The 16,800-nt window shown below is 40.3% G+C and overlaps 1 protein-coding gene across 1 annotated transcript in view; it reads left to right on the top strand.

The window, feature by feature from the left end:
- Window positions 1-14,735, top strand: part of CNOT10 (CCR4-NOT transcription complex subunit 10) — a 32,527-nt gene extending 17,792 nt beyond the window's left edge. The window contains exons 11-19 of the mRNA XM_068206006.1: window positions 710-831; window positions 1,425-1,601; window positions 4,220-4,300; window positions 9,005-9,118; window positions 10,471-10,601; window positions 11,370-11,405; window positions 11,507-11,634; window positions 12,891-12,966; window positions 14,442-14,735. Coding sequence (XP_068062107.1) covers window positions 710-831; window positions 1,425-1,601; window positions 4,220-4,300; window positions 9,005-9,118; window positions 10,471-10,601; window positions 11,370-11,405; window positions 11,507-11,634; window positions 12,891-12,966; window positions 14,442-14,596 — 1,020 coding nt within the window. The 3' untranslated portion in view covers window positions 14,597-14,735. The remainder of the gene's footprint in view (window positions 1-709; window positions 832-1,424; window positions 1,602-4,219; window positions 4,301-9,004; window positions 9,119-10,470; window positions 10,602-11,369; window positions 11,406-11,506; window positions 11,635-12,890; window positions 12,967-14,441) is intronic.
- The last annotated feature ends 2,065 nt before the right edge of the window (window positions 14,736-16,800 follow it).

The following is a 16,800-nucleotide window of genomic DNA, read 5'->3' as shown; positions in this document are numbered from 1 at the left end:
GACAGCTATTGAAAGTCCAGATTTAGGATAAGTTTTTTTTCTTAAAACTGGAACTCTTCATCACTCACTAAACTTACCAATGAAGTTAAGATGGCTCATGGTAAAGCAGCGAAACAAACACCAGTAAACATGGTGTAGACTTGGGACTGACAATTAGGGTACCCTAAGTTCATTTGACCCCCAGAATGAGTCTGCATACTCAGCAATCCATTAAACAAGTTAATTTAATGTATCTTTGCATATGTTGTTGTTCAGCTTTGTGCTCCCCATGGAACAGTTTGGGAGCAGCTTTTCCAAAGAGCATTTTGAGTGCTGTGTAAGCAGGGAGAGAAGATGGCAAGTGTTAAGTGCCAAGTCTGAATGTTACTTGGCAGATCAAATTATTTCTTTTTAGATATCCTGTCAGTCCTTTTAATATGACTTAGTTCATTGTTCTTTTGCTTTCAAAACAGAGGAGAAACTAGGTCAGTAGGCTATCAGACAAGCTGTCAGAACTAATCTGTGCTTACATTGTGTGCAGTAAAACCCTTCTGCAACACAAAGACAATAGAAGGTGCCTGATCCTTCATTGTACTTTAGATTTAAAACTGTATCCATTATTCTTATATTTTAGCGGGGTTCGTGGTCTTCTTTCGGCCTTCACTTACTTTGTCAAGCTCTCATTCAATAGCCTTGATATTTAAGCTCCTTTTTTCCTTTTTCCTTTTAGACATCAGAACAAGAGACTAAAGGTCTTCCCAGCAAAAAGGGAATTGTGCAATCAATAGTAGGTCAAGGCTACCACCGTAAGATAGTCCTAGCATCCCAGTCCATACAGAATGTTGTTTATAAGTGAGTATGTGTTCCATGGGTTATTTATTTTGTCTTTATACCTTTGTTAAGGCTACATATCTGTTTATCAGAGATTTTAAAACTGTTGTCAAATAACTTTTCATTCATGCAGTGAAGAGAGAGGCATGCTAAAATGCTTGGTGAGTCTTAAACATAATTTTGTGCCTCCTCTGTGATAGCCAGCAGAGGGCTTATCTGTGTGTTTATTGTAAGTAAGATAAGCATTAAAGCTTAAAATTTACTTATCTGAAATTTTATTTTCAGATAGCTGAATCTGTCCTCTTTTTCTCACTAAAAAACATATATTTTCAGTAATCCACTTTAGAAAAATGCAGGAAGAGTCTAGTTGCTCTGCCATGAAACTTCAGTAAGTGAAATCAAAAATCTAATCAATCTATTTGGGCATTTTGATGTATTTTCAATATGTAAAGATAAGAAGATACTACACCTTAAGTAACATTTTAATGTACCAAATTTAATTTTTAACATTTTTAGGTGAAGTTTTCTCTGCATTCAGATATTTCTGGAGCTCTGCTTTTATTTTTAATTTGGTAGGATTGCTACTTATTGGTTAACTTCTGTGTCTCTTTAAGTGATGGGCAGTCCTCAGCAATACCTGTAGCCAGCATGGAGTTTGCAGCTATTTGTCTAAGAAATGCCTTGCTGCTACTGCCAGAAGATCAACAGGAGCCCAAGCAGGAAAATGGATCTAAAACTAATAATCAGCTGGGGGGAAATACAGAAAACACTGAAAGCAGTGAAGCATGCAGGTAAACGGAATTGAATATAAACCCTTCTTTTTGTCCAGAGTAATTCTGGGCTGACAGTCTGTGTCTGCGATTTACCTTGTTTGGCCAGCAGAAAAACAGAACATATTTGTAAATTCTCTTAATAATGTTGGTATGTTCAAGGAAATTGTTTAGCCGCTTGTTGTTTTAATTTAAAAATAAAATACTGAGTTGATGCCTCCTGTCCCTATCAACTCTTATTAAATTAGACAATTAAATTATTTTTTCCCTTGGCCATCTTTTTTTCTGTGCTGCAAATGTTATGTTTTCCCACACCCTCCTGCTGTGCATATTGGTATTTCTCTAATTGTAAGTGAAGTTTCATGTTACAGTGATTTTGTGTGTGAGCGCACATGTGCCATGTACTTGATACAGTATATATCTGAATATCTGGAAACTCAGCTGTAAACATTTCCCCATGATCAGAATTGCCATTCATCAGCCCTAGTATGCTTTGTTGTATTTGCATTAAAATGGGAAACTAGATTTAGAAAGTAAGCAGGATTTATTAAGTAATAGTATGGAGCTGTTGCTTAATAAATCATATTTTTGCAGGAAAGAATTTAAGAAAAATCTTTTCTGTCAATAAAGTTTCAGAAAAAGTAGTTTGTAGACAGTGTAAGTTAAAGGAAGATGATTTAATTTATTGCATCACTTCATACATTCTGGACTTCCTTTTGAAGAGTAACTTTTGATCATAGTCTGAACTTTCATTAAAGACCATTTTGAGGAGAAATGTTACAATAACTCATCTGGAAAAATTTTCTGTGGTAGAACTTGAACTACGTAGAGAGTAATGAAAAAACATGCTGGTTTTGTCAGACCCGAGTATAGATAGATGTTAAGAAGATAAGATCCATTTCTCACGAGACAGGATTTACTGTACACATACTGTGTTGTGTAGGCACAAGGTGCATCCTCATATATTCTGAGGCTGTCTGCAGATAGACTGGGGGTCAGCAGCTGTTACTGTTTGCAACAATATTTGAAAGCCACTCTCTATATAATCCTGTTTTTCCAATTACAATCTATCTTGTCAAGTGACCAAATTATTTATAAAAGTTGGAGAGGGTAGTTGTGGGTTTTTATTTTTGTTTGGTTGTCTATTGTGGGTTTTTTTTTTCTTTTTCTCTTTACTAAGGTTGGAGGTTCTCTGGCAGGTGTATATGCAGCCCATTGAGATGAAGCTTCTCTGGTTTAAATGGGACGTCAGTTTTAAGGTTTTGGGGCTCACTGAGGGGCAGCGATGAAAACAAAGTGGTGGCCCTTACTCAGACAAGACCTCCTTTTTTGTTTTCTATTGCGGTGGTTTTTGTTTATTTTTGTAGGAGTGAGGAAAGGAAAACATGCCCTGTATGGGAAGATCCTTTGCTACCTTCTGCTTTCAAAACCAGATGCTTCTTCAGCTGAAAAAAAAAGCTAAAGAAAGGACTCCCTCATATCTCCCTGTAGTCATTGCCAATTTCAAAATATCCAACAAAGGAAGCTGTTCTTCAATTTCTGTGTCACATTCTGAAAGGTTCTCTAAGGATTTGTTCATTCTGACAAGGGAACCTCTGTGAGAGAACAGTAAAACATACAAGGCATTTGAAGAAAATCACACTAATTGACCAGGATGGTTTTAAAGCAAATCCCACTAATTGAGCAGGCTGACTCTTAAGGCAGATTCTTCTCTTATTCACAAGAAAACAGCGAATACTTTTAGTGGTTAAGGGTATTTTTTTTAACTAATTTTTGATAAAGGCATGAAGTATGTACTCCACAGCAGTATTGAATATTAATTTCCTTGGAGATTTCTGCTGTATGTTTTGAATGTTGGAGTTATCTTACCTATTTGTAATAGACAGACATTAAAATCATAAATTAAGTTCTTGTTAAGTGGACAGATTCAGTTTCAATTCTGAATTTTCTTTTAAATCTTTGTCTAGACCATGATGTTTCTCACTGACAAGACACAGCCATTAGCTGTCTCTTCAATTCTCATTCCAGAAGGAGGTTCTTTCAGCTTATTGGAGGGTGAAGTTTCATACTTCTTAAATAGAATGGATACTCCCCAAATGTTCCCCCTAAAAAAACAAGGTGTAATTTTAAGAAAGTGGAATTTTATTTGGAGAAAGGAAAATAAAAAGAAAAGAAAGAAGAGACATTTTGTAATAAAGAGTAGCTAGAAGTCTAAAGGAAACTGTAGCTCTTTGTGGGTTATCTTTCTAGAGTATTTATGTAACTAGTTTTTACGAGGTCTGGAGAGAAAACTAGTTTAGTGCTTTTCTTACAGGCTAAAAGAAGAGAAGGTACAAATGCAGCAAATTCTGTGTCCCTCCAGTTAAAAATGCTTATCCTACACTGAACTTCAAAAATAGCTAAAGGCTGTGAAGAATGGTGTGGGTTGTTTGGTCTGTCAGTCAAATCCTTTCCAGCAAGTGTCCCACTTCTTCCTTCTCAAATAGAGTGGTTAGGATAAGAGCATGTGCCTCAATCTGTGAATAACTTCAACTCCCTCTATTTTTGGCTGCAGAATTTATGTTATTTTAAATGGAGTGAATAAATAAACTGAGAATTTTTAAATTATCTATTATAGTAATACACTGTTTTTATTCTAGCAATAAAAGTCACGAAGGGGATAAATTCATTGCAGCTCCTCCTTCTTCGCCTTTGAAGAAACAGGAATTGGAGAATTTAAGGCAAGTAAATAATATAAAATATCCACCATTAAAAACACTTCTATCTTAATTGTGATTCCTGGGGTTTTTTTGTAGCCACCTGCGATGTTGAATTGTAGCTGGTAATCTTTTTTTCAAATGTGTGTGTTTCCTTTCTTCTTGGCTCTGAATCTGAACAAATAGAAGCCATCCAGAATTTCAGCTTAGGTAAATCAGTGTGTTTGATCCTACTATTGTAAGTTTGGTGTTATATATTGGGCAAAGCTGAAAATATCAAGTCCCATAAGGACAAATCTAAAAACCTGAGAATGGCTGTTGCTATTGGTGGAAGGGGGTGGAAATTGCTGTATGTACCTTTTCCCTTTAAAGCCACAATAAGGCTTGTTTAGAATTCAGTGCCCGCATTTTATATGCTTGTTGAATGGGGAAAGAAAATTAAAGTGGGAAGCAGCATAGCTGCTTTTGCCAGTGGGAATGGTGTTCCTTTCAGCAGGAATAAATCCATAGTTTGCATAAAATGGAAAGCATAAATGCCTCTGTCCAGGCATTTGACTTTCTCACAGTGGAAAAATATAGGTAAAACTTCACTGTAAATTTCTTATGTGTTCTCAAAGATCCTTAAACTGCTTGTTCAGGAGTCGAGTGTTCTCCAGATAGAATAACTCACGTGTGTGTAAATAAATATCAGGTTATCTGGATCCCCTTTACTTTTCCCCAAGATTACTGTTTACTGGCAATGTTAATTATTTCAGGTGGCTTCCAGCCTGTTGAAAATCTCTTACTATAAAGCTTGCACCTGTTTAGAAAAAAGAAATCTGTTTTACGTTTCCATTGTGGACAAAACATACAATAATTTCCCACTTGAACTCTTAGGTAAACATTCTGTTTCAGCCTAACCCCAGGTAACCTATGTTTTATAATGACCAGCTTAACCTTTCCTTTGCTCCACTACATGTAGCAAATCTTCTTGTACTCATTTAAAAGCACTTCAGGAGGAATCTGTGAGGCAAGGTCGATTATTTATTCTGAAGTGGTACAAGAGTGTGCTACTTGAAATAGAACACGCTGGATTAAAAACAGTGATGTGAGTTGCTTGTGGGTTTTGTGGGTTTTTTCTCCTCCTGACTGTTGAAAATGTGGCTGCCACATGTCAAAATTACATGGTGTCACTTTGTGATTTTTTTTAATACGTAGTCTTATCTTTCACAATCAGCTGTTGTTATCTACTGATGAAATCTGACAATATGTCAGGAAAAACTTAGCAGTTCAGCAAGAAGTGAGCTGCTTATGGTAAAGAACTTCATATAAGGAAAGGAAAAGCATTGATTTTTTTTTTAAATTTTTTTTCACTACATGCTTTGATTTAATCTAGAGGACTGCACATTCCTACAAAGTGAGTTTTTTCTGATGAAAATGTTTCTAAGTTTTTGGAGATGTAACTAGCAAAATACATTACATTCAAATAGTAGTCTTTTATATTTATATTGTAAACAGTAAATTCCTGTAGCCTTGCTACTAAGGAGCTAAGTGAGAAAATTGAAATTTTTGTTGAGTTGGGGAAAATGAAGAAAAAAAATTCTGGATGTTGGCAAGGATTATCCTAAGGAATAGGTATCTGCTCAATTTTTTCCTGGTTGGTTGCTGAATTGAAAAACCACTATTGCTTCTAGAACTGAAAAGGGACTGTGAATGCCTTTTTTGGATGATTTTATACAGTTGTGCATCCTTGTGAGAGTTCAAAATGCCTCACTTACCTTTGCCCCAAACAGTTTTTAAAAGCTAAAAATATCATCTAGAAAAGGCTTACATGTCCTATATATTGCTTGATACTTCTCCACAAATTGGTGGACTGGTTGAGCAGACTTTTCTCATAATAAGCAGTAATTCAATTGCAAGGTTTTAAAAGCAACAAGCAGAAGTCTGAGGACACCAATCATTGCTAAGAATTTATGTATTGGAAGTAGAAACTCCAGGTTTTTCTTCTGAGTTTCTCCTAAACAATTTTCCTTGCTGCTTGTTGTCCATGGACAAGCCAATTCCCCAGCTCTGCTCTCAGGCTGTGGTATGTTCCACCCACCACAGCCACCTAACACTATTTGGATACATCAAGAGAAAAGAAATTCTGGTAGACCATAGTTCTACATTTGGAAAATTTTGTGGATTTCATTGTAAAAGTTGAGATGGACAGCAACAGACCTTGTTGTAGTCTTTCTCCCTAGATTGAAGGTGTTTGTGTGAGAACCTTAATTTTCCCCTTCAAAGCAGATAGAGATAAAGGAATCATTTGGTCATTTGTTTTCTCTACACTTACCCAGTTTTGCCTCAGTTAACCATTTAAAGGTTGCAGTGGTCTGTTTGGCCCTGTCACAATACTAGAAGCTTACAGTTATTATCACCCGTACCTGTTTCACTCTCTTCTTCCTCCCTCTAAGCCACTGTGTAGTTCTTCCCTCATCTCCCCTTTGCTGGTGCTGATTTTCCCCTTGGAGTAAGCACAGGCTGCATACTGTATTTCTTAATATTTTGTATTGCTTGTCTGTGTTGAAACATAAAAAGTAGGTATTTTGTATCCATGGTTGGGTTTAGCTATTTGAAATTATTTCAGATTAGTGACGTTCTCTTAATGGTTTAGAAGTGTCATTTTTGGTGCCTTCATACTAAGTTTTGAAGGACTGGATTTGCTCTGGCTTGCCATTTCCCTGAGAAATAAGGCAAGTCAGGTGTGGAGTTGGAGTTCCGTAAACTTACAGTCTGTGTGGGCTGACAAATCCTGTTGCCTAGACCTACACAAGTGGATGTTTGACATAATCTGGCAGTTTAAAAAAACATTTTTCTTTTTCCTAGTGCAAAGGCAGTTTTATTTCAGGCATGTGGAGGCTCGGTGATGCTGGAAGTCTGCCGTGCTCAAAGGCGACCTGTGGAGTTTTGTCAGAATCCTGACCGGGGTGAAAAACTAGTTTGTCTTTTCCCTTGTGGTGCAATTCTTCTGCTCCGGTTGGCTGTCAGCTCTCCTGAGTGTTTGGTTCAGCCAACTCAACAATGGATCCAAGTGCAAGAACACAACTTCATGGGAGGAAACCTGAATGTTTTCCTCCTTAGATGACTGTTGCTGAAGGCTTTTGCCAGCTCTGATGTGGTAGCAAACAGTGACTAGTGCTTAGAGCAGAGGAGTAGGTTTCATCCTGTTGTGTGATTGGAGCATGTGTTGTGTTTGAATTGACACTTGCAGAAATAAAAATAGGCTTTTAAAAAGTTGTGGGTAATGTAACACACATTGATGGGAAGGGCAGTAATAACCAACTCTGCAGGCCCTGACTTGTGTCTAAGGGTATTTTGCTGGTGACACGCAGTATCTCTGCTGATTTAAAAGCTGTACTTCCTTGAGGCAGAGACAAAAACAGGTTAGTTAGAAGCAGGCTGTTATTACAGAGATTTTTTTTTTCCCATTCCATCCCCCTCCCCAGCCACAACCTTTCAGAAGTATTTTAGGTTTGGGACTTGAGCTGGGGAAGCTTTCCTCTCCCTCTCTCACGCTTTTGTATGTGTTCAGATTTGATGTGACATCTGGACACGGTGGAGAGGAAGTGGGGGGTAGGGGGAAACACTGGAGAAGTTTCTTATCCTGCTTGTGCATAATTAAGGAGCATGCCTCCTGGGAAAGGGGAATAAAGGCACCCCAGGTCCTGCCATGAATTACATGACTTACTGCTGGACCGAAAGTGGGCTTGACAGTTGCCAGAAGGCTGGCGCAATAATAGCCCGCCTACCAGCGGGAGAGCTGACGGCTCTCTTCCCATCACTCCCAACATGAGACCCCACTAAGAGCATCCACTCGTCCTCCCTGGAGAAGAACAGAGTCCTGCTCACAGCAGGGCATCTTGGGCAGAGGCTTGTGCCCTGAGGACAAGGCAGCCTGCACTGAAAGATGTTTTACCAAGTGGAAAATATCCCCAAGAACAGTGTTTGGGGAGGGGGGCAGTTATGACAAAGTGTGAAGCTTGGCCTAATGATGGCGTCCTGATGTGGGGTTATTGTTTGAAGATGGAAAATGTGAGTAGTTCAGATTTCATTAAATGAACTGCCAGAGATTTTCTGGTTTTGGAAAGATAAGCAAGTCTGTGATGGCAACAAAATGCCATGGATCACTCAGAGTCTTGGCACTGGGTTACAGCCCTCAACTGAACACAAAACTGGAAATGCCAAATTCTCCGGTGTTTGTCTCCCTGTGTGCAGATGTTGTTCAATAGAAGAGTGAAATATGTTACAGCTTAATTGATAGCTACGGTGTCTGTAGATTGTGTCTGCTAGCAATCTAGAAATCTGCTACTCTTCTCTACAACAGAAGGTGAGGGCAGAGGAGTACAAATGAGAGTCCAAGGCAAGACCAGTAACGAGTGTGAGAAAGGGAAACTAACCATGAGAAAAATGACACATGGTGAAGTCCATTTTTTTTTGTCTATTATTTATGATGAAAGCAGCAAAATCTTGCTGAGCACACCATGGTGATCCTTGGTTTATATTGGTAGGACAATTGAGCCCATAAATAATGAAAACTAACTCTTTTACTTCAAGTTAGGTGGAAAGTCATTATTGAAAGTTTGATTTATTTCTTCAGCACTAAACAAGAAAGAAGATTTAACAGGTGTATTTGGAATCACAGAATTCTCCATTTAACATACTGACTCTCTCTCTCTCCCTCCCCTTTTCTTTTGTGTTGCCTTCCAGGTGCTCAATCCTTGCATGTAGTGCTTACGTGGCTCTGGCTTTGGGGGATAACCTTATGGCATTGAATCATGCAGATAAACTTCTGCAGCAACCGAAGCTCTCAGGGTCTCTTAAGTAAGTCTGATGGGATCATTTCTTCTTTCTCAGCTCTGTTTTTTGCTGGACAATTCTGAGTTGAAGCTTCCAATTTCTGTAGTTGCTTGCCAAATCTGTGTCTGATGCAAAGAATTGCTTGGCCTGCTCCTGTTCTTGTTGAAGCCCTGACTAAATGTCCATTGACACACAGGAAGATGAATTCCCTCCTTTGTGTATGGATTACACATGATTTGGAATCAATTGCTGCTTTTGTTACTGTTTCTCCAGCTGAGTCCCATGCAGGAGCAGGACCATCAGGTCTCTGTTGTGATTCACTACGGGGTTGCACATGCTTGGCACAGCACAAGGGGCAGGGATGTGCAGCTGTGGGTAGCCAACATCAGCCCAAACCCGCACAGCTGAAAGGTTACTTATGAAACTACAGCCTCAGAGGGGAAGGTGTGCTCAGTCACTCAGGGTAACAGATCTTGTGTGTGCAGGACTATCACTTCACCTGCTACTGCTGCTTATGTAGGTTCCATTCTTCAGTTTCTCTTGTTCACCTCTCATTTGGCACTGTATTTTTGAAGGATATTCAAAGTGCATTCTTTGTCTACCCACCAGTTCACATACAGATCTACAAATTCAAAGAAGGCAACTTCAGTCCTATCCTTCTGACACTGTGTATTTAATGCACAAGATAAAATATAGCAGAGGTTTTTACAGCAGTAATATTTTTCAAGACTGGTAATGTACTTGTGGAAGGCCAGGTAACTCGGGCTTATTTTTATATGCTGGCACCATGCTTTAAACTGGTCCATGCCATTTAAATACTTTGGCTTCAGTTCTTCACACTACTGCAGTTCATCCTTTTGCACAGTCATTGTATTAGCAAGATCTTTGAGGAGTTTGCAAGGTAACACGTAATTTTGTGTTACTGTTATGTAATGAAGGAAATGCTAAATAACAGGTATTTTGCAAAGACAAAGAGGTGTGTATCTTGGTCCCAGGAAAATAGGTGCTTTATTTTTATTGAATGTAAAATAAAGTAGCACTTTAAATTGTAGATATATCCATATTCTGGGGTGGCTTTTCTTAATTCTCTGAATAAGGCCCCACCAAGGTACTTTTTCTGTGGAATGGAAACTCCTGTGCATGGATGAATTGTCATTATTCATGTGTGGATTTTTTTTTATAACTTTGGTGCCTAAAAACAGTAAATGGTAGAACTAGGTATTTTGACAATACCTTATGAGCAAGTTAACTTCCATGCAAGTGTTCCCTGTAATAGTTCCTATGTGCTCACATTAAAAACTGCATTGTTTATCTCTAATAACAAACTGTGGGGATGGCTGTGCTGACATTTGTACCCTGACCCTTTGCTTTTGTAGGTTTCTCGGGCATTTGTATGCAGCAGAAGCTCTCATCTCTCTAGACAGAATATCTGATGCCATCACTCATTTGAACCCCGAGAATGTCACTGATGTTTCCCTTGGGATTTCTTCAAATGAGCAGGATCAAGGTTAATGCATCCACACTTCATTATAACTGGTTATGCTTTCAAGCTGCCTTCCTGCTCTAACTTTGTAGACACAAATATAATGATGATTAAGACATTTTGTTTTAAGAGCTGTAGGTTATTGCAGGGTGGGGGAGGGTATTTTTTATGGTTTTGTTGTTGTGTTTTTATTTTCCTGGCTTCAGTTCCCACTTAGTGTTTGGTGTGTCTTTTCCTTGTTTGTCATTCCTATGAGGTGGTTAATTCTGTAGCATTAATAGGACTGTATATTGTAGTATTCTGACTTGTTTGAAGGAAAATTTTGAAAGCTGCTTTTGTTAAATGTGCTATTATTGTTAAGTTTGGGGTTTATACCAACTCTTCCAGCTTTTTGGTCTTTAAAGGCTTTGTCATAACATTGCAGTCTACTTTAGTGAGATGTAGGAGTGAGGAGAACTTAGTTAATCTGTATCTTAGTCTTCTTATTAGGAGTGTGTAGTCTGTAAGTGAAAAGTACTTCAGAACCACCTGTATAGTGGAGTCTACAGCAGCTCTGATTCCAGTAACATGCCTACAGTTTAAACTCACTGTACTCATCTGCAAATCTAAAAGCACAACACTGAAGATAGGAAGTCTTGAAAGACATAAACTCTTGAGCAAACTGATCTGTTTTCTCTCTTTAATGTCAGACTGTGAAGAAAGCAGAAAACTTGTATCTTTGTATTATTTTTGTAATAACCTTTAAAAAAGGTCACAGAACATGATGTGTTTGTGTTTGTTATTTCTTTGCAGGGTCTGACAAAGGAGAGAATGAGGCAATGGAATCTTGTAAGTACCAGCCACTGTATTCAGCAGAGAACAAGAACTTACTTGGCCAGCTGGAATAAAAGTGTAAGGAAAAAATAATTTTTTTTTTTTTTTAATTGCAGCTGGCAAGCAGACACCACAGTGTTACCCCAGTTCGGTCACGTCTGCTCGAACAATGATGTTATTTAACCTTGGAAGTGCTTACTGCTTGAGGAGTGAATATGACAAAGCTCGAAAGTGTCTTCATCAGGTATGAAAAACAAATCTCAAGGCAGCTTTAGGGACAAATGTACTTCCTTCAAAGTGCCATTCAGATCACAGTGAATTCTGGTGATTTCACAGCCCAGGCTTATTTGCAGACCCTGCTGAGATGGTGGTTTTCTTCTGGCTTTATGAACCAGTCTCTATTAAAAACAAAATTAATTCCAAATTTTTTACTTGTGTAAGAAGTTCAGTACCACTGTAGGCAGCACTTTATTTTCCTTAGGTCATATCAGAACAGTGGAAGATGGCCTTTTCACGTTTAAGTTTACTTGTTTGTTTGGGGTTTTCTGTGGTCTTTTTAATGGTCTAGTAGTAATTGTTATAATTCAGAGAAAGTTTTCTCTCATGTCATTTAATAACTCACCATCAGAACTGTTATCTTTAGGGCTGTGAGAACAAACTGCAATTCTGCTGGAAGTATGCTCCTTGTCTGCCTCTTGTCCCAAGAATTCTCAAGTACTGCTTTTGAAATGCTGTCTCCACTTAGCCTGTGTCACATCACTTGGTCTTTCTCATGGCTGGGACCCATCTCTTTCAGTCATGATGTTTCTTTTTTTGCAGCCACTCCTGTCTGTCAGGAAGACTGCTTGGATGCATTGTTGAGCTACAAACTGAAACATCTGCTTCCAAATTACTTTACAGTAATTGTGAAGATTGAAATTCTGTGAGGCTCTCAACTACTTAAGGCAGTTGTCTGGCTCTTTTTCCTTCTGAGGTTTCTTATGATGGGGCAGGTGTCTCTGCTTGGGCTCTGTAACACCTGAGTAAAGCCCAAAGGAGTGCAAGGCCACCCATGGATGTAAAATACAGTAGGGCTCTCAATTTACAGTAAATTCATTGACTTCATAGCTGAAAAATGGTTGTATATGGGAAGCTAATGAACAATCCCTGTTAATTTTTTATTCTGAACTTTGGAGCAGTGGAGGTTACCTTTTTCACCTGTCACCTCACCAGGAAACAATGCTAGGCTGGCCCAAGAAATACAGATCCATATGAACATAAGCACACAGCAGATGGTCCTGCTAATTAGTGTGAAACAATCTTGCTATGTAGATAATCTTGCCGTCTCTCCTTGCATGCTTAAATCTGATGGAGTGTATGAGTTTGAAAAAATCTGGTCTTAGCTGATGAATTACTTAGTTTTGTTACCCAAGATGGTGCAATCTTGTCAAGGGGCACTTTCTTTGTTCTGGAACTTTCTGCTAAGCATTTTTTCTCTCCACCCTCTTCTTTTTCAATGAGGCTGCTTCGCTGATCCACCCCAAAGAGATCCCTCCAGAGGCCATCCTGCTGGCTGTGTATCTTGAATTGCAGAACGGTAAGCTGGGAGATGTTCTGGCAGCCTAAGTTTGGGATACAAAGGCAGGAGGGCAGTAGTCATCATTCCTACTCTATCTAGAGAGCATTTGAACTATACCCTTTAGGCCCTGCCTCCATTTTACACTGCTGTGGATCCGTTTATGTGCACCTTCACTTCCATAGTTTATTGCCATCCTGTTTCTACACACTCCAGACCTCCTAAATGTTCATTTCCTGAGCTGAAGTTTTCTATCTTGGTGCAGAAGTCATCAGTGTTAGATAGGCTCAGTAAAACCCTTGATGAAGTTTATAGTATTAAAAGGGTTTGAAAAGCTTTCTCCGTTAAAAGGCAACCACAATCCAAGTTTCTCAAAGAAGCTGTGTCAAGTATGTAGAGCAAGTGGAGCAAGTATGGCAGCAAAACTTGTAATACTGATAACTTTCTCTTCCACAATACTTTCCTTTGAAGGTTCACTTTGTTTGTATGAGGGGAAAGCTGTACATAATGGGAAACTGGAAAAGTTGCACTCCTGAATTCTGCAGTGTGAGCAGACTGGTGCATCTGCTGCTTGAAGCGGTCATGGTTGCAGACCTGTGCCCCTTGGGGGCACTTCATGTCCAAGTGTTGTGAAATGTTCTGTGTGCCTGTTCCCCTTCCTTGGATGTTCCAACATCCCCTTGTGCTGTTGCATTGCAGGCAGAGGATTTGAGCATTTGCATTTGGAATTGAGACTTCTGCAAAGCTTTTCTTACAAAGATGTTTCTAAATTGGAATTTTGGAAACCTTTATTTCTGCAACAAAGATGTACAGAGCAGAAGAGAGTAGAAAGTGGGATTTACATCCCTCACCCTCTTCTAAGTACATAACTAAAAGAGGCTAAAGACATTATTTGTTCCATAGATAACAACAAAAAGGTGCATCTCTTCTGAAACTTAAACTTCAGGGAAAGAAAATTATGAGGGAGAAAAACTCTCCTCACAACTCAGTTCCTTTTCTCCTGTAATTCCACAGGTTTAATTTTTAACAAAAAGTAAGTTTTCCATGTATATTGGTAGTTGTTTGATGGACCATACATACAGTTAAAAATCAGATTTCTTCTTTTAAAAACATCATTTATCCCCTTGGCATTCACATTACTGTCTGCAATGTCACAGTGTGAGGGCATTTTGTGTGTGATCTAGTGCCTCACTGTGCAGCTGGGAGAGAGAAGAGGTGACCTTTGGGAAATTAGAAGTTGCTTTGCCATCTTCCAGCTTTGAGGTAAAAGCTTGATGTCTTCAGCCCAGAATAGCTGGACTCAATCAAAACTAATTTTTTTCAAATATCCTGTTGTCTACTGCTTTTCCTATCCATGCCAGCATTCCACTGCAGAGGAAGGACTGCTGGTGTACCTGGCCTGGGCCCAGGGCTGGTTCATCAGCTCTGTCCCTGAACAGTAATTCATATGTCATTAAATGGTATTTCGGGATTTTTAATGGAAACTTGTCTTGTAGGTAACACACAGCTGGCACTGCAGATCATCAAGAGGAACCAGCTTCTCCCTTCTGTGAAAACACTCTCTGACATGCGGAAAAAGCCTGTTTTCCAGCCAGTCCACTCCATCCAGCCCATTCAGATGCCTGCTTTCACCACTGTTCAAAGGAAGTGAGGTTGTGCTTTAACCTGCTGCTGCCCTGGTCAGGGGGGCTTGGGATTTTGTATATTTTTTTAACCTAGGACACCTGAATACCCCAATTGCTGGAGTGTGTTTGTTTATGTAAATTTTTAATAAAAGATGTTAACCAAAAGACTTGTACAGGTTATTTCATGAATGATGGGAGATTGGTACCTGTTTTGATGGGAGTGGCAGTTTATTCACCAAAAAAAAAAAAAAAAAAGTTATGCAAGTGTGTAATTCAGCTCTTTTTGAAGAGAAGAGAGAGGAGTGAGTGGAGAAGTGGAGAAAACCATTTACCTGAAGTCCTTCTGAAGGAGCAGTTTAGTTGTTGTGTTGGCTGCTGTTTTGACATAGGTAAGCCAAGCTCTTTTTTTTGTTTGTTTTTTTCCCCTCTCCCTGGTTTTCCTTTGCCCAACAGAACAGTGTAATGGTGCAGGTATGGAGGAAGCATGGATCTGGCTATAAGAAAAAGGTTGGGTTTCGGGTGGTTTTTTTGTAGGTTTTTGTTGGTGGATTTTTTTGTGGGGGGCAGGGTATTGGGTGGGTGGGGGGTTTCTTGGGGGTGTTTTTGATGGGGTTTTGGGGTTTTTGTGGTTGGTTTTTGGGGAGGGGGGATTGTGGCAGTTTTTAAATCTAGTTTCCAATGTAGAGGAATACCTCTCTTTAACAAAGAACAAAATTGCCTTTTACTTGAAGATGGAGCATAATCAAGGACCTTCTGCTTACTTACTCTGAGCACAGGAGGGGAGGCATAAGATAACTGGAGCCCAGAGCCCTCTCACAGTCCCTCCAGGGCTGTTTTGTGCCATTTCAGCTATCCCGATAATCTCCAGGGTAGAGCTGAGCTACCACCTTATCTCCCTGTGCTGCTGGCCTTTGTACTTTGCCTCCAGCCAGCACCAAGAGGTCACTTCTCCCAGCAGCACCTTGGATTCAGGGCCTGCCACTTCTGCTCTCAGTATGACGATGTGTCCAGGAGAGGAAGGCAGCAGGACAGCCCTGGCTTTGTATCCATCATCTTGGAGAAACCGGCTGACAGACACAGTACAGCAAGTGTATTAAACAATGTGCAAGTTGTGGAGTGAGCACAGGTGTGTCTCCAGCAGGAAGCAGGACAGAGCAAGCCTGAGACCCACTACTCTGTCTCGTGTCAGATAAGTGCCTGCCCTGCTTTTCAGTCCTTTCAGAATACAACCCAGTAGCTGCCTTTTTCAGTAACTTTTCTATCACTGCCGGAGCTGCAATGCACCCTTGTCCTCTGGTAGGGGTAAACAGTTTAGAAACACTAGGAATAAAAAAAGTATCAGGAGTAAGTTGGTATCGATCACCTTTCTGAAAGAAGGAAGAAAGGGAGCTGATAGATCTTTTACGTCAGAGTAGATTGACTGATTGAATACAAGAAGGTTCAATATGCTCCCTGTGTGGTCCCGGGCCCTGAATAGAAAAGATTCTTCCCCGCCCCCCCAGGAATGCGGGGCATTCACATGCAAAAGATGCTCTGGCCATGCCCGGGCTCGGTGAAGGATGCAGTTGTTCCCCAGATAAGGCACATCTTATCGCAGCCGCGTTTGCACGTGAGCCGCAGCCTCCGCCCCGGCTCGGTGCCCCGGGGCGGCGCAGCCCCCAGAGCAGCTGCGGCGCTGCCTCGCACAGAGGCATGACGGCTCTCGGCTTTCATCGTTTGCTATTAAACAGAAAGGAAAATTAAATATCATAACACATCAAGGGAGGCAGCAGCCAGGGACCTCACCTAACTTCTACCTTCAATCCTTTTAATCTCTGGTAGGAAAGAAGTGCAAGTCAAGTAAAATGGTGCTGTCCTTCGGTAGAAAAACGGGGAGCATGAGCAGGCCAGGCTCAGCAATGGGCTAAGTTAGTAAACCCAGTCACGCTCAGCAGTTTGGTTTGGGCCACTTCTGAAGGAAAGGGTGCTTGTCCCTCTCCCTTTCCCTCCAGGATCTCCCCTGCAGCAGCACACTGGCTCATATTTCCACAGCAGGAGAAAGAGGGGGCATTCCCTCTTCCCCCACCACAAGCCCTGCTGCTGCCTCAGAACTGTTCCTGCACCATGCCTGTGGCCGCTGCTGTTTCTCTCATCAGAACCTTTAGCTCTGCCCATGGCCCCGGTGCAAGGACTGGACAGCACTCATTCAGAAGTGTCCTGAGCCATCTCCCGGTGTTCAGGGAGCTTTTGG

Source organism: Anomalospiza imberbis, chromosome 1 (assembly GCF_031753505.1).
Source record: "Anomalospiza imberbis isolate Cuckoo-Finch-1a 21T00152 chromosome 1, ASM3175350v1, whole genome shotgun sequence".
NCBI classification, from domain to species: domain Eukaryota; kingdom Metazoa; phylum Chordata; class Aves; order Passeriformes; family Viduidae; genus Anomalospiza; species Anomalospiza imberbis.
Note: the sequence above shows the minus strand (reverse complement) of the source record. Positions and strands in the feature narration are given on the sequence as shown.